The following is a 15,827-nucleotide window of genomic DNA, read 5'->3' on the forward strand; positions in this document are numbered from 1 at the left end:
ACCTGCCTAGATCCTAGTGTTGGATGGGTATGCACTGGCGGCCTGGACCACTAGGGGGCCTCGTTCTGCAAATATGCTCCATCTAGTGGTGGAAGAGAGAAGTGAAGTATTTCCTATTTCAAAGTTCAAAGTAAATTTATTAAGGCAAGTGATGTTTATTGTCACTTAGCTACATTAAGGCATCTGTTAGTCTTGCAAGACCATGGATCTGCGCCTGGAAAGTCTTCACTATCCAGGGCACAGGCCTGGGCAAGGTTGTATGGAAGACCAGCAGTTGCCCATGCTGCAAGTCTCCCCTCGCCACATTACCATTGTTGTCCAAGGGAAGGGCATTAGGACCCATACAGCTTGGCACAGACCAATGTGTGATTAAGTGCCTTGCTCAAGGACATAACACATGTTGCCTTGGCTGGGGCTCGAACTCATGACCTTCAGGTCGCTAGTCCAATGCTTTAACCACTTGGCCATGTGTATACATACATGTGTATATAACCATATAATGTATATAGAAACGAGATAGTGTTTCTTCGAACTGGGGTGTAAAGCACATAACACATTATAACTAATGAAGGTAAGGATGAAATCTACAGATGACTCACACATAAATTAAAGTGTATTAATATTAAATATTGTAAGGTACAGAACAGATTAACCAGTAAGGTATACCATTATTAACCATTAAGGTATACATGTGCTACCCTGGGATCCATTCTCTTGCAGGCATTCACAGTAGAATAAAGAATCAGAATCAGGTTTATTATCACCGGCATGTGACGTGAAATTTGTTAACTTAACAGCAGCAGTTCAATGCAATACATAATCTAGCAGAGAGGAAAAAAATAAATAACATAAAAAATAAAGTAAATCAATTACAGTATACCTATATTGAATAGATTTTTTAAAAAACTATGTTTTAAAAAAAAGTGAAGTAGTGTCCAAAGATTCAATGTCCATTTAGGAATCGGATGGCAGAGGGGAAGAAGCTGTTTCTGAATTGCTGAGTGTGTGAAATATAATAGAATCAACCAAAAGCTATACACAAAGTCTGACAAACAACCACTATATAAAAGTAGACAAATACAAAAAAAAAGTAATAAGTAAATAAATAATACTGAGAATGTGAATTGCAGTGTCGTTGACAGTGAGTCCATGGGTTGTGGAATGGGTTCAGTGTTGTGTGTGAAGCTAACCACATTGGTTCTGAATCCTGAAGGTTGAAGGGTAATTTCTCAGCACCCCACTCACTATCTGAGGGTACAGACTGCGCTTGCTTTTAGATGGGTTCCATTCAGAACAGGATTACAGCAGCCCCATGGGGGAGATGTTTTGTTGACTCAGGCCAAGTAATGGAAAGCTGAAGCTGACAGATGAGGATGACCCCTGATCCCACTCTTGAAGAAAAATGGGAAGATGCAAGGGGCACAAATTAGGCATTGGAGGAGCGCACGGTAAGGGAGAATATGAAGGGATTTCTGGCAAGAGACTCCCAGGAGAGAGACTGGCAAAGAAGAAAGATGAAATTAAATTGTAAAGGAATATAAAATAGTAAAATATCTTACAAAGACATAATAAACATGTTGAGGCGGGAATAGGGCCATTAAGAGAGAAACAGGCCAAAATCAACCATAAGGTGGTGGAACCATTAAATCATACTTTGTTTCAGTATTTACCAGGAAGATAGAATGTTGAGTGGGTGATGAGATGATTAATGAATTTAATGCATTTATTTTTTTAATAAATAAAATATTACTTACATATATAAACTTAGAGGATAAAATCCTGGTCCAGATAGATTGCAACAACACACTATAAAACTATCCACAAAGAGAAAGCAGAGACATTACTACGCATGTTTAATAATTATTTTAGGAAAAAGATAATTAATATGCCAATATTTTAAAAGGGGAGGTTTTGATTATTGCCTGGGCATTATATACCAATCAGCTTAATATTAGTGCTAGGTAATAGGATGACATCTTTACGGAATAGTCAGCATGGATTATAAAAGGGGAAATCTTGCATCTCCTACTTTACAGAGCTTTTAAGAAGATGCCAGAGAAAATTAACAAAGGCAGTAGAGTAGGTATAAATGATCCAGATGTTTAAAAAGTCTTTAATAAGGTGGTGCATGATAGACTGCTGAATAAGGTCAGAGAAAGCAGTATCAGGAGACATGCAGTGGAATGGGTTGCAGCAGACTTGGGGGCAGGAAGCAGATCTGTCTGCTGTCAAGTGAGCTGTGTAATGGTGTTCCGCAAGGATCCGGGCTAGAGCTACTGCTGTTCACAATTTACATTTGCACTTGGGACACTGGAATCAAAAAAAAATGATTTCGGAATTTGTGGATGATATAAAAATGGAGTAGGGTAATTTAAAAGGTCAGCACAACATCATGGGCCAAAGGGCCTGAATGTTCGATATATCATCCATATCTATAGAAGACAGCAACGAGTGATAGGAAGACATTAATAAACCAAGAATGTATCTCTCAAAGTTCACACTGGTAAAAGGGGGCTACCATGTTTCAGTAGGAGAGTGATGTACTGCTTGGAGAGTGTGAATCAAGGTGGGGAAGCAGAATGAAGCATAAATACACCCGTCTCTAAAAGTTGAACCAATAGTTTGACCACGAGACAAACACTTCAATTTCAAGTTTGATTATCATTAAACCATACATGAATCTAGCCAAATGAACAACGGTCCTCAACAGTACACAAAATAAGCTGCAAAACACATTACCAACAGCAAACTGCGCACAGCTCAAATAGCACATATAGTTAAGATTTCAGAATAAAACGTACCCACAAAGGAAAATAAATAGCCCAAGTCCCTGAGTGACTGTATAATTGATGGCAAGTTGTCCTGGCCCAGCTTGTTCTTCCACCAAGCGAACATCAGAGATGGGCGGGGGCAGCCCCCAACTCAAGTATGGATTCCCACACTGCCTTGGCACCTCGTCTCCTGGGTGGCTGCAGCAGGCGACTCTGTGGCCTCGGACTAATCCTTGCCACAACTGAGGTGACCCAGCTCTCCCTCCATCGGTCTCACCGATAAACCTACGAACCCGACTTGCAGTATCCTACGTTGCCAATGTCCAAAGGAGTCTTGTAACCACAATAAAAATGGAAAGACAATCACCCGCACTGCAAACTGTCTAACGATACACAAAAAAGTCCAGGCAACAACACAGCAACCATGTGAAACTCCATCGATACTGACCAACTCGCTGACGGGATAGTCCTGCAGTACTTGGATGTTCTTAGAATCCAGCAATGACTTGTGATCATAAAAAAAAAGGCTTACAAGACACACTTTTAAAAAAAAAAGTGTAGGTTTATTTCTGAAGAAGTATAATTTAAAAAGTAGGGACATTGTATTGAACCCAAGTTAAACCATATTGAGAATACTGTTAGTATAGATAAAAGGCACTGCACAGATGGGGATGATATTAGAAATACAAAGATATAGCTATTAAGGAGGGAAAAACAGACTGAATCTCTTGGGTAAAGAAGACACAAGTGGCCTACTCAAGAGCTTTAAAATTATGATGGCTGTACAAGAGGGGATGCAGAAGAAATGTTTCCATTTTGGAGAAGAGCATAGCTAGAAGGCATCGATAAAAGAAATCCAGCAGGGAATTTGGGAAAAAAGGATTCATCACCCAGAGGATGTTGAGAATGCCAACCGCTCCCTGGGCCCCATAGGGAGCTGTTAAGCACGCAGCTCAGAAGCACTTGAGGGGAGGTCCAGGCAAAGGCAGAACTGGATCAGAGCACCAGAATCCTCGCTGTTGAAGCCAAGTTTGTAAAGGTTTTGAATGCTAGGGGCGTACATTGTAAAACTAGTGTTGACTTGCTCTTGTTCGTCCTCTCTCGCCCTCACACACGTGGCCTCAGGATAAAGTGCCTTGATTTCTATCGTGCTCCACCCTTGCTCCGCACCTCCTTGCCCCCACCCCCATCACCTTTGATTGCTACACCCTTCCTGCCTCTGAACCCATTGGCCGTGTTTCCTCCACCATCTCGGCAGTGAGAGTGAGAGATCAGTGTGAGCCATCTCTACCTCGTGGCCCTTGTGTCGAGTAACACTGTCATGATCCCCGTGTTCATTGTCCGCTAAGGAAAGATGCAGACAGCAAGCGTGGTAGTGTAGCGCTTAGTGTATCACCTTACAGTGCCAGATCGGGGTTCAATTCCCGCTGCTGCCCTGTAGAGGGTTTGCAACGCACACAAAATGCTGGAGGAACTCAGCAAATCAGGCAACATCTACGGAAGGGAATAAAGAGTCGATGTTTTGTGCTGAGGCTCGTCCTGAAGGAGTTTGCACGTTCTCCTCGTGACCACGTGTCGATTCTTCTCAGTTTCCTCCCACCTCCCAAAGATGTACGGTCAGGGTTAGTGAGTTGTGGGCGTGCTATGCTGGTGCTGGAAGCTTGGTGGCATTTGCTCCCTGATTTGGTTTTATGCAAATAACACATTTCACTTTATATATTCATTCCGCTTGGGACAAGGTACGGCATGGTAGCACAGTGGTTAGCACATCAGTTTACGGTACAGGTGATCTGGGGTTCAATTCCCGCCACTGCCTGTAAGGAGCTTGTACGCTCTCCCTGTGACCGCGTGGGATTCCCCTGGGTGCTCAGTTTTCTCCCACGGTCCAAAGAGCTGGTTAGTCGGTCATTGTAATTAGTCCCATAATTAGGCTAGGATTACATCGGGGGATTGCTGGGCAGCGCGGCTCAACGGGCCAGAAAGGCCACCTCTACTCCACGCTGTATCTCAATAAATAAATAAAGCAAGCCAATCTTTAACTTTTTCATTTGACACTGGAAGGAATAGTATTCTGCTTAGACCAGACTGTTTTTGGACGGTATCAGCTGTGGAAATCTTAGGGTTCAGCCTGGCCTTGCACCTTGACACTGGCGTTGGCTTGATGGCCTGTGCGCTTCACACTTCTCTAGGCTCATCACCCCCTCTTTTCTCTCCCTATTCTTGCCAGGTTTTTATGAAGGAGTCGGAACGTCAGAAGCTTCAGGATGTCTTGCACCGGGAAGTGATGCGGAAGATCCTGCTCCTGCAGAGCTGGTTCCGGACTGTCCTGGAAAGGAGGAGGTTTTTGAGGATGAGGAGGGCAGCGATCACCATACAGGTGGGTGGAGGTTGCCGGCCCAACAAAAGCTCGCGGTCCATGCCATGGGGCGGTGCCCGTGTGCTAGGTTTTATTCCCCCCTCCAAACAAAAACCCAACTTCGCTCATAAAATACTTAATTGTTCAATGCAGAAATTATAATGTCCTCCTTCACAGCAGCAAATACATTGTTATATTTGGTCAAAATATGTCAACAATTCAGTTTTTTCAGTCTTGAACATTCCATCGGCAGTAGGTTATTACACAGGGTTCAGCCGCTCGGTGCCCACAGACAGCACTGAGCTCAGTCCACTCTTCTGCACCTCAGCAGCAGTTGGTTACAATCCTGTCCTTGCACTGGAGGTCCGAAGAGCTTTGGGCAGCCCTCAGGGTACCTTTTACTGAGTTGACAGTCTTCCAGTAGCAGCTGATGTTTGCATGATAACCGTCACCGCATCTAAAATTAAATCAGCATGTGAAACTGTAAGCATTACGGGGTCACCCACTGTGCAACTGCACAGAGCCACTGTTTATTCAGGATGGGCATCACTTGCTGTTTGTGCAAGTGATAAGAATCACTAATCCCGCTCTTTACTCTGTAATGACGGTTGCTGTTTAATCACAGAGGCACTGGGGTCAATATCTTGTTTAGTCAAAGTAAGCATCACTCGCTGTTTGTTCAGGGTGAGAGTTCCTCGCTCTCTGTTCAGGATGGTTTGCAGGGTGGGGGCTGTGTCACAGGCTGGTAATCAGTGTGGAGTCTCTCTCTCTCCCCCTCCAGGCCCATTTTCGAGCTGTGCTGGTTCGCTTGGCTCTACAGAGGCTGAACGCAGCGAATCTGATCCAGCTGGTGTGGCGAGGTTACGTGCAGAGATGTGCGTACCTGAAGCAAGTCCATGCAATCAAGTTCTGCCAGGCTGTGTGCCGCGGCTACCTGGCGCGCAAAAGGTAAAGGAGCCCCATGTGTAAAGTTGTTCCCAGTTCAACGAGAGCAGCCCATACATTCACCCAAGGCCTTTAATCCAGATGTTCTGTGGCTCATAAAAGGAGCAGACGTGTAAATTGATACCGAGTCTTTGTGGAACATGATGAGGCTCTGGCTTTTCTGTATCTGAAGATTTACAATGTAATTGGATACTGTGCAACGATCAGCAAATTTCTCCAGTTCTGACTAAGATGGAAAGAATATATTGCTAAACTACACAATGAAACCCTTTGTTTTCAATCAGCAGGACTGGGACAGTAGGTTGATGACTGGGAAACAGCATTCACATTACAAAAGTGCCAGGCAATGCCCACCTCCAACAAAAAAGAGATTAACACTTTGCCTTAATATTTAAAAGCATTACCATCCACAGAACAGCCACTTTCAAAATTCTGGCTGTTACCCTTGACCTGAAATTTAACTGGACCAGCCGTGTAGTTTCGAGAGCAAATAAAAGACTGAGTGTTAGCTGGCAAGCGACTCTCCTCCAGCAGTCCAAGGCCTCTCCCCACCAACAAGTTCCAAGTCCAGGATGTGATGTGGCATTTCAGGCTGATGTTCTGGTTCAGTACTGAGATCACTGCACTGTCAAAGATAACATGTTCCAGGTGGGGTCTCATCCCACCATTGCATAGAAACACAGGGAGCTTACCCATGTTCCCAATGTTATATTTAATCCTTCCATCAACACCACAAGTCATTACTTGGCCATTGTCACTTGGTTGTTTGTGGGACCTGCCTATTTGCGAATTGGCCACTGTGTTTCCTATATTATAGCAGCAATTGTATTTAATCGGTAGAGGTTGTTCTGAACTTATGGTTGGTTACTGAACCTTATGAAGTTCAGTGGTACAACCACTGAACTAAACTTAAAATGCTGCAGGAAAATTCTAATTCAGGTACAGTGCCTATAAAAAATATTCACCCCCTCCACCCCAACCTGGAAGTTTATGTATTTTATTGTTTTAAAATGGCTTTTTGACACTGATCAACAGAAAAGACTCTTTAGTGTCAAAGTGAAAATAGATCTCTACAACGTGATCCAAATTAATTACAAATATAAAATAGAAAATAATTAATTGCATAAGTATTCACCCCCTTCAAGTCAGAATTTAGTAGATGCACCTTTGGCAGCAATTACAGCCTTGAGTCTGTGTGGATAGATCTCTATCAGCTTTGCACATCTGGACACTGCAATTTTCCCCCATTCTTCTTTACAAAACTGCTCAAGCTCTGTCGGATTGCATGGGGATCATGAGTGGACAGCTCTCAAGTCCAGCCACAAAATTCTCAATTGGATTGAGGTCTGGACTCTGACTTGGCCACTCCAGGACATTAATTTGGTTGTTCTTAAGCCATTCCTGTGTAGCTTTGGCTTTATGCCAATATCATTGCTTTGCTGGAAAACGAATCTTCTCCCAAGTTGCTGTTCTCTTGCAGACTGCATCAGGTTTTCCTCCAGGATTCCCTGTATTTTGCTGCATTCATTTTATCCTCTGCCTTCATAGGCCTGCCAGGGCCTGCTGCAGTGAAGCATGATGCAGCCAACTCTATGCTTCACAATAATGATGGTCTGTTTTTGATGTGTGGTGTTTGGCTTACGCCAAACATAGCATTTAGTCTGATAGCCAAAAGGTTCGTTTTTGGCTTCATTAGACCATAGAACCTTTCGTCACAATTTCCCACATGCCTTCAGGGAAACTCTAGCCAAGATTTCACGTGTTTTGTTTCAAACGGTGGCTTTCAATCTGCTACTCTCCCACGAAGCACCCGGGCAACAGTTGTTTTATGCCAGTCTCTGCTACCTCAGCCACTGAAGCTTGTAACTTCTCCAGAACTGTCCTTGGTGACCTCCCTCACTAGTCCCCTTCTTGCACAGTCACTCAGCTTTTTTCAATATTTTTATTAATATTATATAAATTGCATAAATACAACTACAAAACTCATAAGGATACAAGTAATACGAATTACATTACATTTAAATCACAGTAATGTGATCACAGTATCCCATATTCCAAATCAATCATGTAGAAAAAAAAGATTGAATTATGAAATGAAATAATAAAATAATTGTATTTTATTTTAAAAATCTACTCCCACAGCAAAATGAGCTGGTTGGTAAAAAAAAAAAGGGAAAAAAAGAAATACCTTACGATATAATATTATAATAATAATGGCTCAGATCCATACTTTAATAACAGTTCAAAGATTATGAAAATAACCCAGAAAGGGTCTCCGTAACATTAGAAAATCATGTTTAGAGTCAGAAATCGAACAATGAATCTTCTCTAGATCAAGGCACAACATAACGTCAGATAGCCATTGCACATGAGTGGGCGGGGCGGCCTCCTTCCACTCGAGCGAGATCGCCCTCCTGGCCATAAGAGACGTAAAGGCCAATACCCGCAAATTAGATGGCTTCAGTTTTGTAGCACTATCCTCAACAATACCAAACATGGCAGTCAAAGGATTGGGCACTCAGTTTTTGAGGATGGCCTGCTCTAGGCAGATTTACAGTTGTGCCATATTCTTTCCATTTCTTGATGATTGACTTAACTGACTGAATATCCCTTGGAAATTTTCGTGTCCATCTCCTGACTTGTGCTTTTCAATAACCTTTTCGCGGATTTGCTTGGAGCGTTCTTTTGTCTTCATGGTGCAGTTTTTGCTAGGATACTGACTCACCAGCAGTTGGACCTTCCGAATACAGGTGTATTTTTACTACCATCAATTGAAACACCTTGACTGCACACAGGTCTCCAAAAATATATCTCCATTTAACTAATTGTGTGACTTCTAAAAGCAATTGGCTGCACCAGTGATGACTTGGTGTGTCATACATATTAAAGAGGGTGAACACTTATGCAATCAATTATTTTATGTTTTACATTTGTAATTAATTTAGATCACTTTGTAGAGATCTGTTTTCACTTTGACATGAAAGAGCCTTTTTCTGTTGATCATTGTCAAAAAGCCAAATTATATCCACTGTGATTCAATGTTGTTAAACATTAAAACATGAAAGACTTCCAGGTGGGTGGGGAGGCGAATGCTTTTTATAGGCACTGTAATTAAATAAATCTGCAGTAAAAAGTAATTTCTTGTATTTCCTTATTGCTGTTTAGCCCAAGTCCATGCAGAGTATCAACTGTATTTTCCTTTAACCTATTCCCACCCATCCACATGTGCCTGTCAACTCCACCCTGAATCTCCCACCAACTACCTACCCCAGGAGTAATTTACAGTAGTCAATAAAGCTACCAACCAGCGAGACTTTGGGGTGTTGGAGGAATCCGGAACACCTGGAAGAAATCCACAGGATCGCAAGGTGAATCAACAACAGGTGTAAATCGAGCCCAGGCTGGATCTGTGAGGCAGCTTCCCTCTTGCAGTGTTCGGCTGTTCTGTCTCTCAGTAATGATGATCGTGGAGCCACCAGATGATTGCAAGACTACACCTGGTCAGCCGAGGTACTTGAACAAAGAAAAGCTGCCATTCCTACCTGATCCCCAGATTTACCATTGTGGTTGGCTCCAAGCTGCCTCCACAGGAATGGGCAATGAACACCAGTGATGTTCTTAAGTTGAAGTCTAATTGGCATTCAACCATACACAGGAATGCAGCCAAATAAAATGGCATTCCTCTGGGGCCATGGTGTAAAACACAGTACTAACACACACATAACACTTATAATTATGATAGCAAAAAAAAAGTTGCAAGAAATAATGTATAAAAAAAAGTATAGCCCAAGTCCTTGAGGATCACAGCCTGCAGATTGATGGTGCATAGATGTTATCCAGGAGCCACGTTTCTGCAAGAACAGGTCGCAGCAGTTCCTCATTTCTTGCAAATGCAGTCACAGACAAAGGCAATCCAGCTTGTCTACTTGGGAGTGAACACTGGAGGGTAGCAACGATGGGAGAGGATAGGAGGTTCACCTTCTATGAACAAATTAAAACACATACAGTGCCTATAAAAAGGATTCAGCCCTCTTGAAAGTTTTCATGTTTTTTTTTGCTTGGATCAGTGGACTTAATTTGCTTTTTTGACATGATCAACAGAAGAGAACACTTTCATGTCTGAAACCAAATTTCCATGAATTTGTCTAAATGTATTATAATTATTAAACAAAATAATTGATTGTATAATTACTCACCTCCTTCAAGTTAGTATTTAGTAGATGCACCTTTGGCAGCAATTACAGCATTGAGTCTATGTGTAGGTATCTATCAGCTTTGCACATCTGGACGCTGCAATTTTTCCCCATTCTTCTTTACAAAACTGCTCAAGCTCTGTCAGATTGCATGGGGATCGTGAGTGAACAGCCCTTTTCAAGTCCAGCCACAAATTCTCAATTGAATTGAGGTCCGGACTCAGACTTGGCCTCCAGAACATTAACTGTGTTGTCTTTAAGCCATTCCTGTGTAGCTTTGGCTTTATGCTTGGAGTCATTGTCTTGCTGGAAAACAAATCTACTCACAAGTCGCAGTTCTCTTGCAGACTGCATCAGGTTTTTCCTCCAGGATTTCCCTGTATTTTGCTGCATTCATTTTACCCTCTACCTTCACAAGCCTTCCAGGGCCTGCTGCAGTGAAGCATCCCCACAGCATGATGCAGCCACCACCATGCTTCATGGTAGGGATGGTGCGTTTTTGATGATATGTGGTGTTTGACTTACGCCAAACATAGTGTTTAGTCTGACGGCCAAAAAGCTCAACTTTGGTTTCATCAGACCACAAAATCTTCCCGCTGACTTCAGAGTCTCCCACATGTTTTCTGGCAAACTCTAGCTGAGATTTCATGTGAGTTATTTTCAACAGTGGCTTTCTCTTTGCCACTCTCCCATAAAGCTGTGACTGGTGAAGTACCCGGGCAACAGTCGTATGCACAGTCTCTCCCATCTCAGTCACTGAAGCCTTCAACTCCTCCAGAGTTGTCATAGGTCTCTTGGTGGCCTCCCTCGCTAGTCCCCTTCTTGCATGGTCACTCAGTTTTTGAAGACAGCCTGCTCTAGGCAGATTTACAGCTGTGCCATATTCTTTCCATTTCTTGATGATTGACTTAACTGTACTCCAAGGGATACTCAGTGGCTTGGAAATTTTCTTGTATCCATCTCCTGACTTGTGCTTTTCAATAATCTTTTTGTGGAGTTGCTTGGAGTGTTCTTTTGTCTGCATGGTGTAGTTTTTGCCAGGATACTGACTCACCAGCAGTTGGACCTTCCAGATACAGGTGTACTTTTACTACATTCAATTGAAACACCTTGACTGCACCCAGGTGATCTCCACTTAGCTAATTATGTGACTTCTAAAACCAATTGTCTGCACCAATGATGATTTGGGGTGTCATATTAAAGGAGGTGAGAACTTATGCAATCAATTATTTTAAGTTTTATATTTGTAATGAATTTGGATCACTTTTTAGAGATCTGTTTTCACTTTGACACAAAAGAGTCTTTTTATGATGATCAGTGTCAAAAAAAGCCAAATTAAATCCATTGTAATTCAATGCTGTAAAATAATATGAAAGCTTCCAAGGGCAGTTGGGGTGAATACTTTTTCTGGGCACCGTATAAAATAAAATTAAATAAATTAAAGAATTGAATAAAATACATAAAAATGAAAATACTTCTCTCACCCCGGCTCTGAACTGATTCCCCAACCTATGGACTCATTTTCAGGAACTCTACAACTTATGTTCTCAGTATTATCTGTCTGTTTTTGCACAAGTTGTCTTCTTTTGCACACTGATTATTTGTCAGTCTTTATTTAAGTATAGTTTTTGGTTAGTTCTTATTGTAATTCTTTATTTTCCTATAAATGCCTGCAAGAAAATGACATATACGTACCTACTTGAATAATAAATTTATTTGGAACTCTGACAAATTGTTTGCTCCTGTTCTCATGTTGTAAATTATTTCAAATCATTCCTGTTTCTGAATGCTTAATTAAAGTGTTTTGCTCCCTTACAGGGTCCGTCTACTGCGGCAGGTACAAGAGAGTGTGCAAGACAAAGGGGAGAGTGCAATACAGGCTGAAGACAGGAAGCAAGTTTCCAACCGATCACAGCCCACAATCACAGACCAAGACACTAAGGTTCCATCGGAGGCTGAGATTTGTCCAGAAAAGCAGACGTCCGTGGATACCGTTAGCCCAGAAGAGTCACCAAAACCTCAGGAGAACGTTACGGTTCCATACCGGAAAGCACAGCCGGAGGGCGGAGAAAAGTCAAACTCCCGTGAGAAACGAGAGACTCGGCGGATGCGCGGCCTGGAACACGACAAGCTCCAGCGACAGTTGGCGTCGCCCACCTCTCAGGACAATCCCACCGCCCCTCCCACACTTGAGACCCGGGAGATTATCGAAAGGATGATGCAGGGTGACCGTCAGCTGGCCAAGGGGCAGCAGGATGATCGCCAGCCTCTGGCGGAGGGGCAGCCAGTGCCCACAGTGCCGGATAGCTCTCGGTTAGAGTGGTCAGACGGTGGAGACCGCGACAAGCAGCTGGACGTGGGATTGGCCCATAACGGTGAAGTAGGGAAAGGTGCAAGTGCTGAGGTAGAAAGCCAGCAGCCACCAGCAGCACTGCAGCGACCAACATCTCTGCAACTTGACACTGGTGACCCTCTACCGGCCGGCAATGCTTCGGAGGAGGACGCCTGGGCCAATGGGAATGAGATACAGAGCGGGCAAGCAGCTAAGAAAGTTCCGCCGAGTCCTGGATCCTCACCAGGGACCATTCAACGTTACCATGACTACAAGAAGCTCAAGATTAAGGCAGAGAAGTGGAAGGACAAGCATAACTATGAGCTGGCCAGTCTATCGGTAGAGAAGAAGGAAAACCAGTCTCCGTCAAAAAGCACCAAGTATGAATTGGGTTCTACTTCCTGGGGTCAGGGGTGTAGTTCCTGTTATGTACGTATGGAGCAAGAACAACAACAGAATAGTAGGATTAAATGTTTTTACAGTTTAGTCACGGTAATTGCTGGGCACCTTACAATGTGGGACCGATGAACCGGGCCTGCTGAGACAGAAAAACCTGCCCGTGCCTCCTGCACGTAGAAGGCCCAATCAGTCGGCCATATGTGCACTTGCCACATTCTCACAGTTGATCTGATATGGTTCATCCCTCTCCCCACCCCTATAAAGGGGAATTGCAGGAGCACAGAATCAAAGCCTTAAAAGAGGCCCCACGAGGTCTGGTTACTCTGATTCCCCGGACTGGTCACCCATTACAATTGGCTGCATGCACACATGCTGCTTGGTCCGAAGCGGTCCAGCCCCAGGATTGGGTTGGGCCAGAGAATGTGAATGCGACATCGCCCGCTTTTAATGGTGGTTGGGTGACCGATATCCTGATGTGGCCCTCATGAACTGGAGCTGTGGTGTCCCAAACAGGAGAATATCTGTAGCCTGGAAATCATTTTAGGCCGAGACAATCCCGATGAAGGGCGCTGGCCCAAAACGTCAACTGTTTACTCTTCTATGGATGCTGAGTTCCTCCAGTGTCTTGTGTGTGTTGCTTTGGAGCTATAGTGTACTTTGGTGAAGCAGTGAACAGGAGGTGTCTGGCTGCTGTACAACCTCATGAGGATTGGACTGATGGTCCAGTGTTGTGAACTGAGGTGGGGAGGGGTGAGGTTTGGCGGCTGCTGTCAAGAGTATCTGATCAGTTTTCTCTTTTCTTTTTCCCCTGTCCCTTCACCTTGCCCATCCCACTTCTCTTTCTCACCAACCCCCTCTCGTACTTCCTTTCACTCATGCCTCCTTATTCCTCTGGTGAACCACTCACCTGTCCCTGTCCCTCCCTGCCCACCCCATTTCCAAACAGGAACAAAGAGATCTTGCTTCCTCAGGATGAAGGCTTGCCGCCAACTTTGACTTCTTCCACGGAAAATGTATCTGAGGTAGGTGTGATCCCAGTAACTGTCGAGTTTGGGGAGTCGAGGCTCAGAGTGGGGCGGGGGGGGGGTATGTGGATTCCCACTCCTCTTTTGCCTCCCCACATGGTATGGGCATTGTCTGTTCCACTGTGCTTAGTAACACCCGCCAAGTATTTTTTTACCCACTTAGGCAGGGAGTCTACTCTTGGTTTCTTACCTAATCAGTTGGAAAGCACAGGAAATATTTACAGGGAGAGAGACGAAGGATAATGCATGAAAACTTGAGTGGTAGAATGGGGAGTTGGCTTCAGCGCCCTGGTGGAGACACTGAGACCAACCTGCCCCACTGTGTTTCAGATACCCTGGGATTAGTAGGTGAGATTCCACTTAGGTTCTTGCTCCCATGGTCTTCTTCAGTGCTTCCCTCCTCAACTTAGCCATGGGAGGGAAGACTCAATGCTGGAACATCCTTCTGCCTTCTGAATGACTGAGTGGGTTCCCAGTTCCCGACAGGATGCGAGTCAGGCTCCAACCCTATTCCCCGTCGGATTTGTGCCTGAGAATAAAGTAATTATCAACCTCGGAGCACATTTGGTTTAAAAGCTTTGGAGGGTTGTATTTGTAGAGAGCAGGAAGGAAGCATTGGGAAGAGTCTAGGGGTAAAGTCGTGGATGGTCACTCACTGTTAACACCCCCACCCCGAATGAGGGCGAGATGCTGAAGCAAGCAACCCATTGCATCCTGTTACCATACTGGATGCTGAAGGTCATAGGTCATCCCTTCCACCCTCAACCAACCAGGTTACAAAGTATCCTTATTAAACTTTGATTGAAATGAAGTACTGTTTGTACTTTAAACATAATCAATAATTTTATTTCCTCTCTCCTGCTGCTCCTGTCCCCTTTTCCCACTCCTCCTCTCTCGACCCATCCATTTAGACTCAGAATGAATCACAGGACGGTGAAAGAACGCCAACAAAACTAGCAATCCAGAAGAAGACTTCCCAAGAGCTGGATCTTAACCCACCCCTTGAATCTCCCAAGTAAGTTCAAAACATACAAGGGCTGCCCTGGGTTTTAGCCCTATCAATCTTGGGAAATTATAACTTTCCTAAGCTACAACATTACTTCAAGCATAATTCTTCCCTGGATTGCTTTCCATTGCTTCCTTTGGAGTGGCACTTGGCTCCTGATTCTAGGCTGAAGATCTTTGGGAAGGGGAGATGAATCTGAAGGTCACTATAAGTAGGAGGAGTGGAAGTGGGAAAATGAGATCAGCCTAGACTGTTCCCACTCGTTGGTTTTGGGTGGGGTCATAGGGTGGTTATCCAGGTAGAGATGAAGGGGAGTGGTTTATGCGGATCTAATTGGGTGGTCCCTGTGATGTGCTGCTTCCAGGCAGTGTTGCTGTTTTTGTTCTTGTCCCTGCTGAGTTTCGTTTTCTGTCCCCGCCCAGGTCCCAGTTCCGCATCCCGTTGCGGAGGTTCCTGGGGAAGCGGCAAGCCGATAAAAAGTTCTCCAAGGAGGGGACGCCCACTCTGGAGGACATTGCTCTCACCTTGACCCCTGAAGCAATGAAGAACTTCGGTGACAGTGAGTATCTTCACCTGCATTGTCAGGAGCATCCCTGGAGAATGTAGCAAGCAAAGTCCATTCAGCTCATCAGTCCCATTCTATCAGCTCCTCCAGACCTTATCATGTGACAATGGTAAAACGAATCATCAATATCTCTCCATGTTTCCTCACTAATTCCAGCAACTTTTAAAATTTCTGACCAGTGATCTACTTGCCTATTATTCCCACCTAGTTTTGCCAATACCACTGCTGTTCTGAA

The 15,827-nt window shown here is 44.1% G+C and overlaps 1 protein-coding gene across 5 annotated transcripts in view; it reads left to right on the forward strand.

Moving 5' to 3' along the window:
• The window catches only part of myo9b (myosin IXB), a 114,128-nt gene that overhangs the window by 73,107 nt on the left and 25,194 nt on the right, over nucleotides 1-15,827 (forward strand). For all 5 annotated transcript variants that reach the window (XM_072243946.1, XM_072243949.1, XM_072243945.1 and 2 more), the window contains 6 exons: nucleotides 4,999-5,148; nucleotides 5,909-6,075; nucleotides 12,084-12,977; nucleotides 13,943-14,018; nucleotides 14,933-15,036; nucleotides 15,450-15,586. In XM_072243946.1, coding sequence (XP_072100047.1) covers nucleotides 4,999-5,148; nucleotides 5,909-6,075; nucleotides 12,084-12,977; nucleotides 13,943-14,018; nucleotides 14,933-15,036; nucleotides 15,450-15,586 — 1,528 coding nt within the window. The remainder of the gene's footprint in view (nucleotides 1-4,998; nucleotides 5,149-5,908; nucleotides 6,076-12,083; nucleotides 12,978-13,942; nucleotides 14,019-14,932; nucleotides 15,037-15,449; nucleotides 15,587-15,827) is intronic.

This window comes from Mobula birostris, chromosome 26, assembly GCF_030028105.1.
Source record: "Mobula birostris isolate sMobBir1 chromosome 26, sMobBir1.hap1, whole genome shotgun sequence".
Lineage (NCBI taxonomy): Eukaryota > Metazoa > Chordata > Chondrichthyes > Myliobatiformes > Myliobatidae > Mobula > Mobula birostris.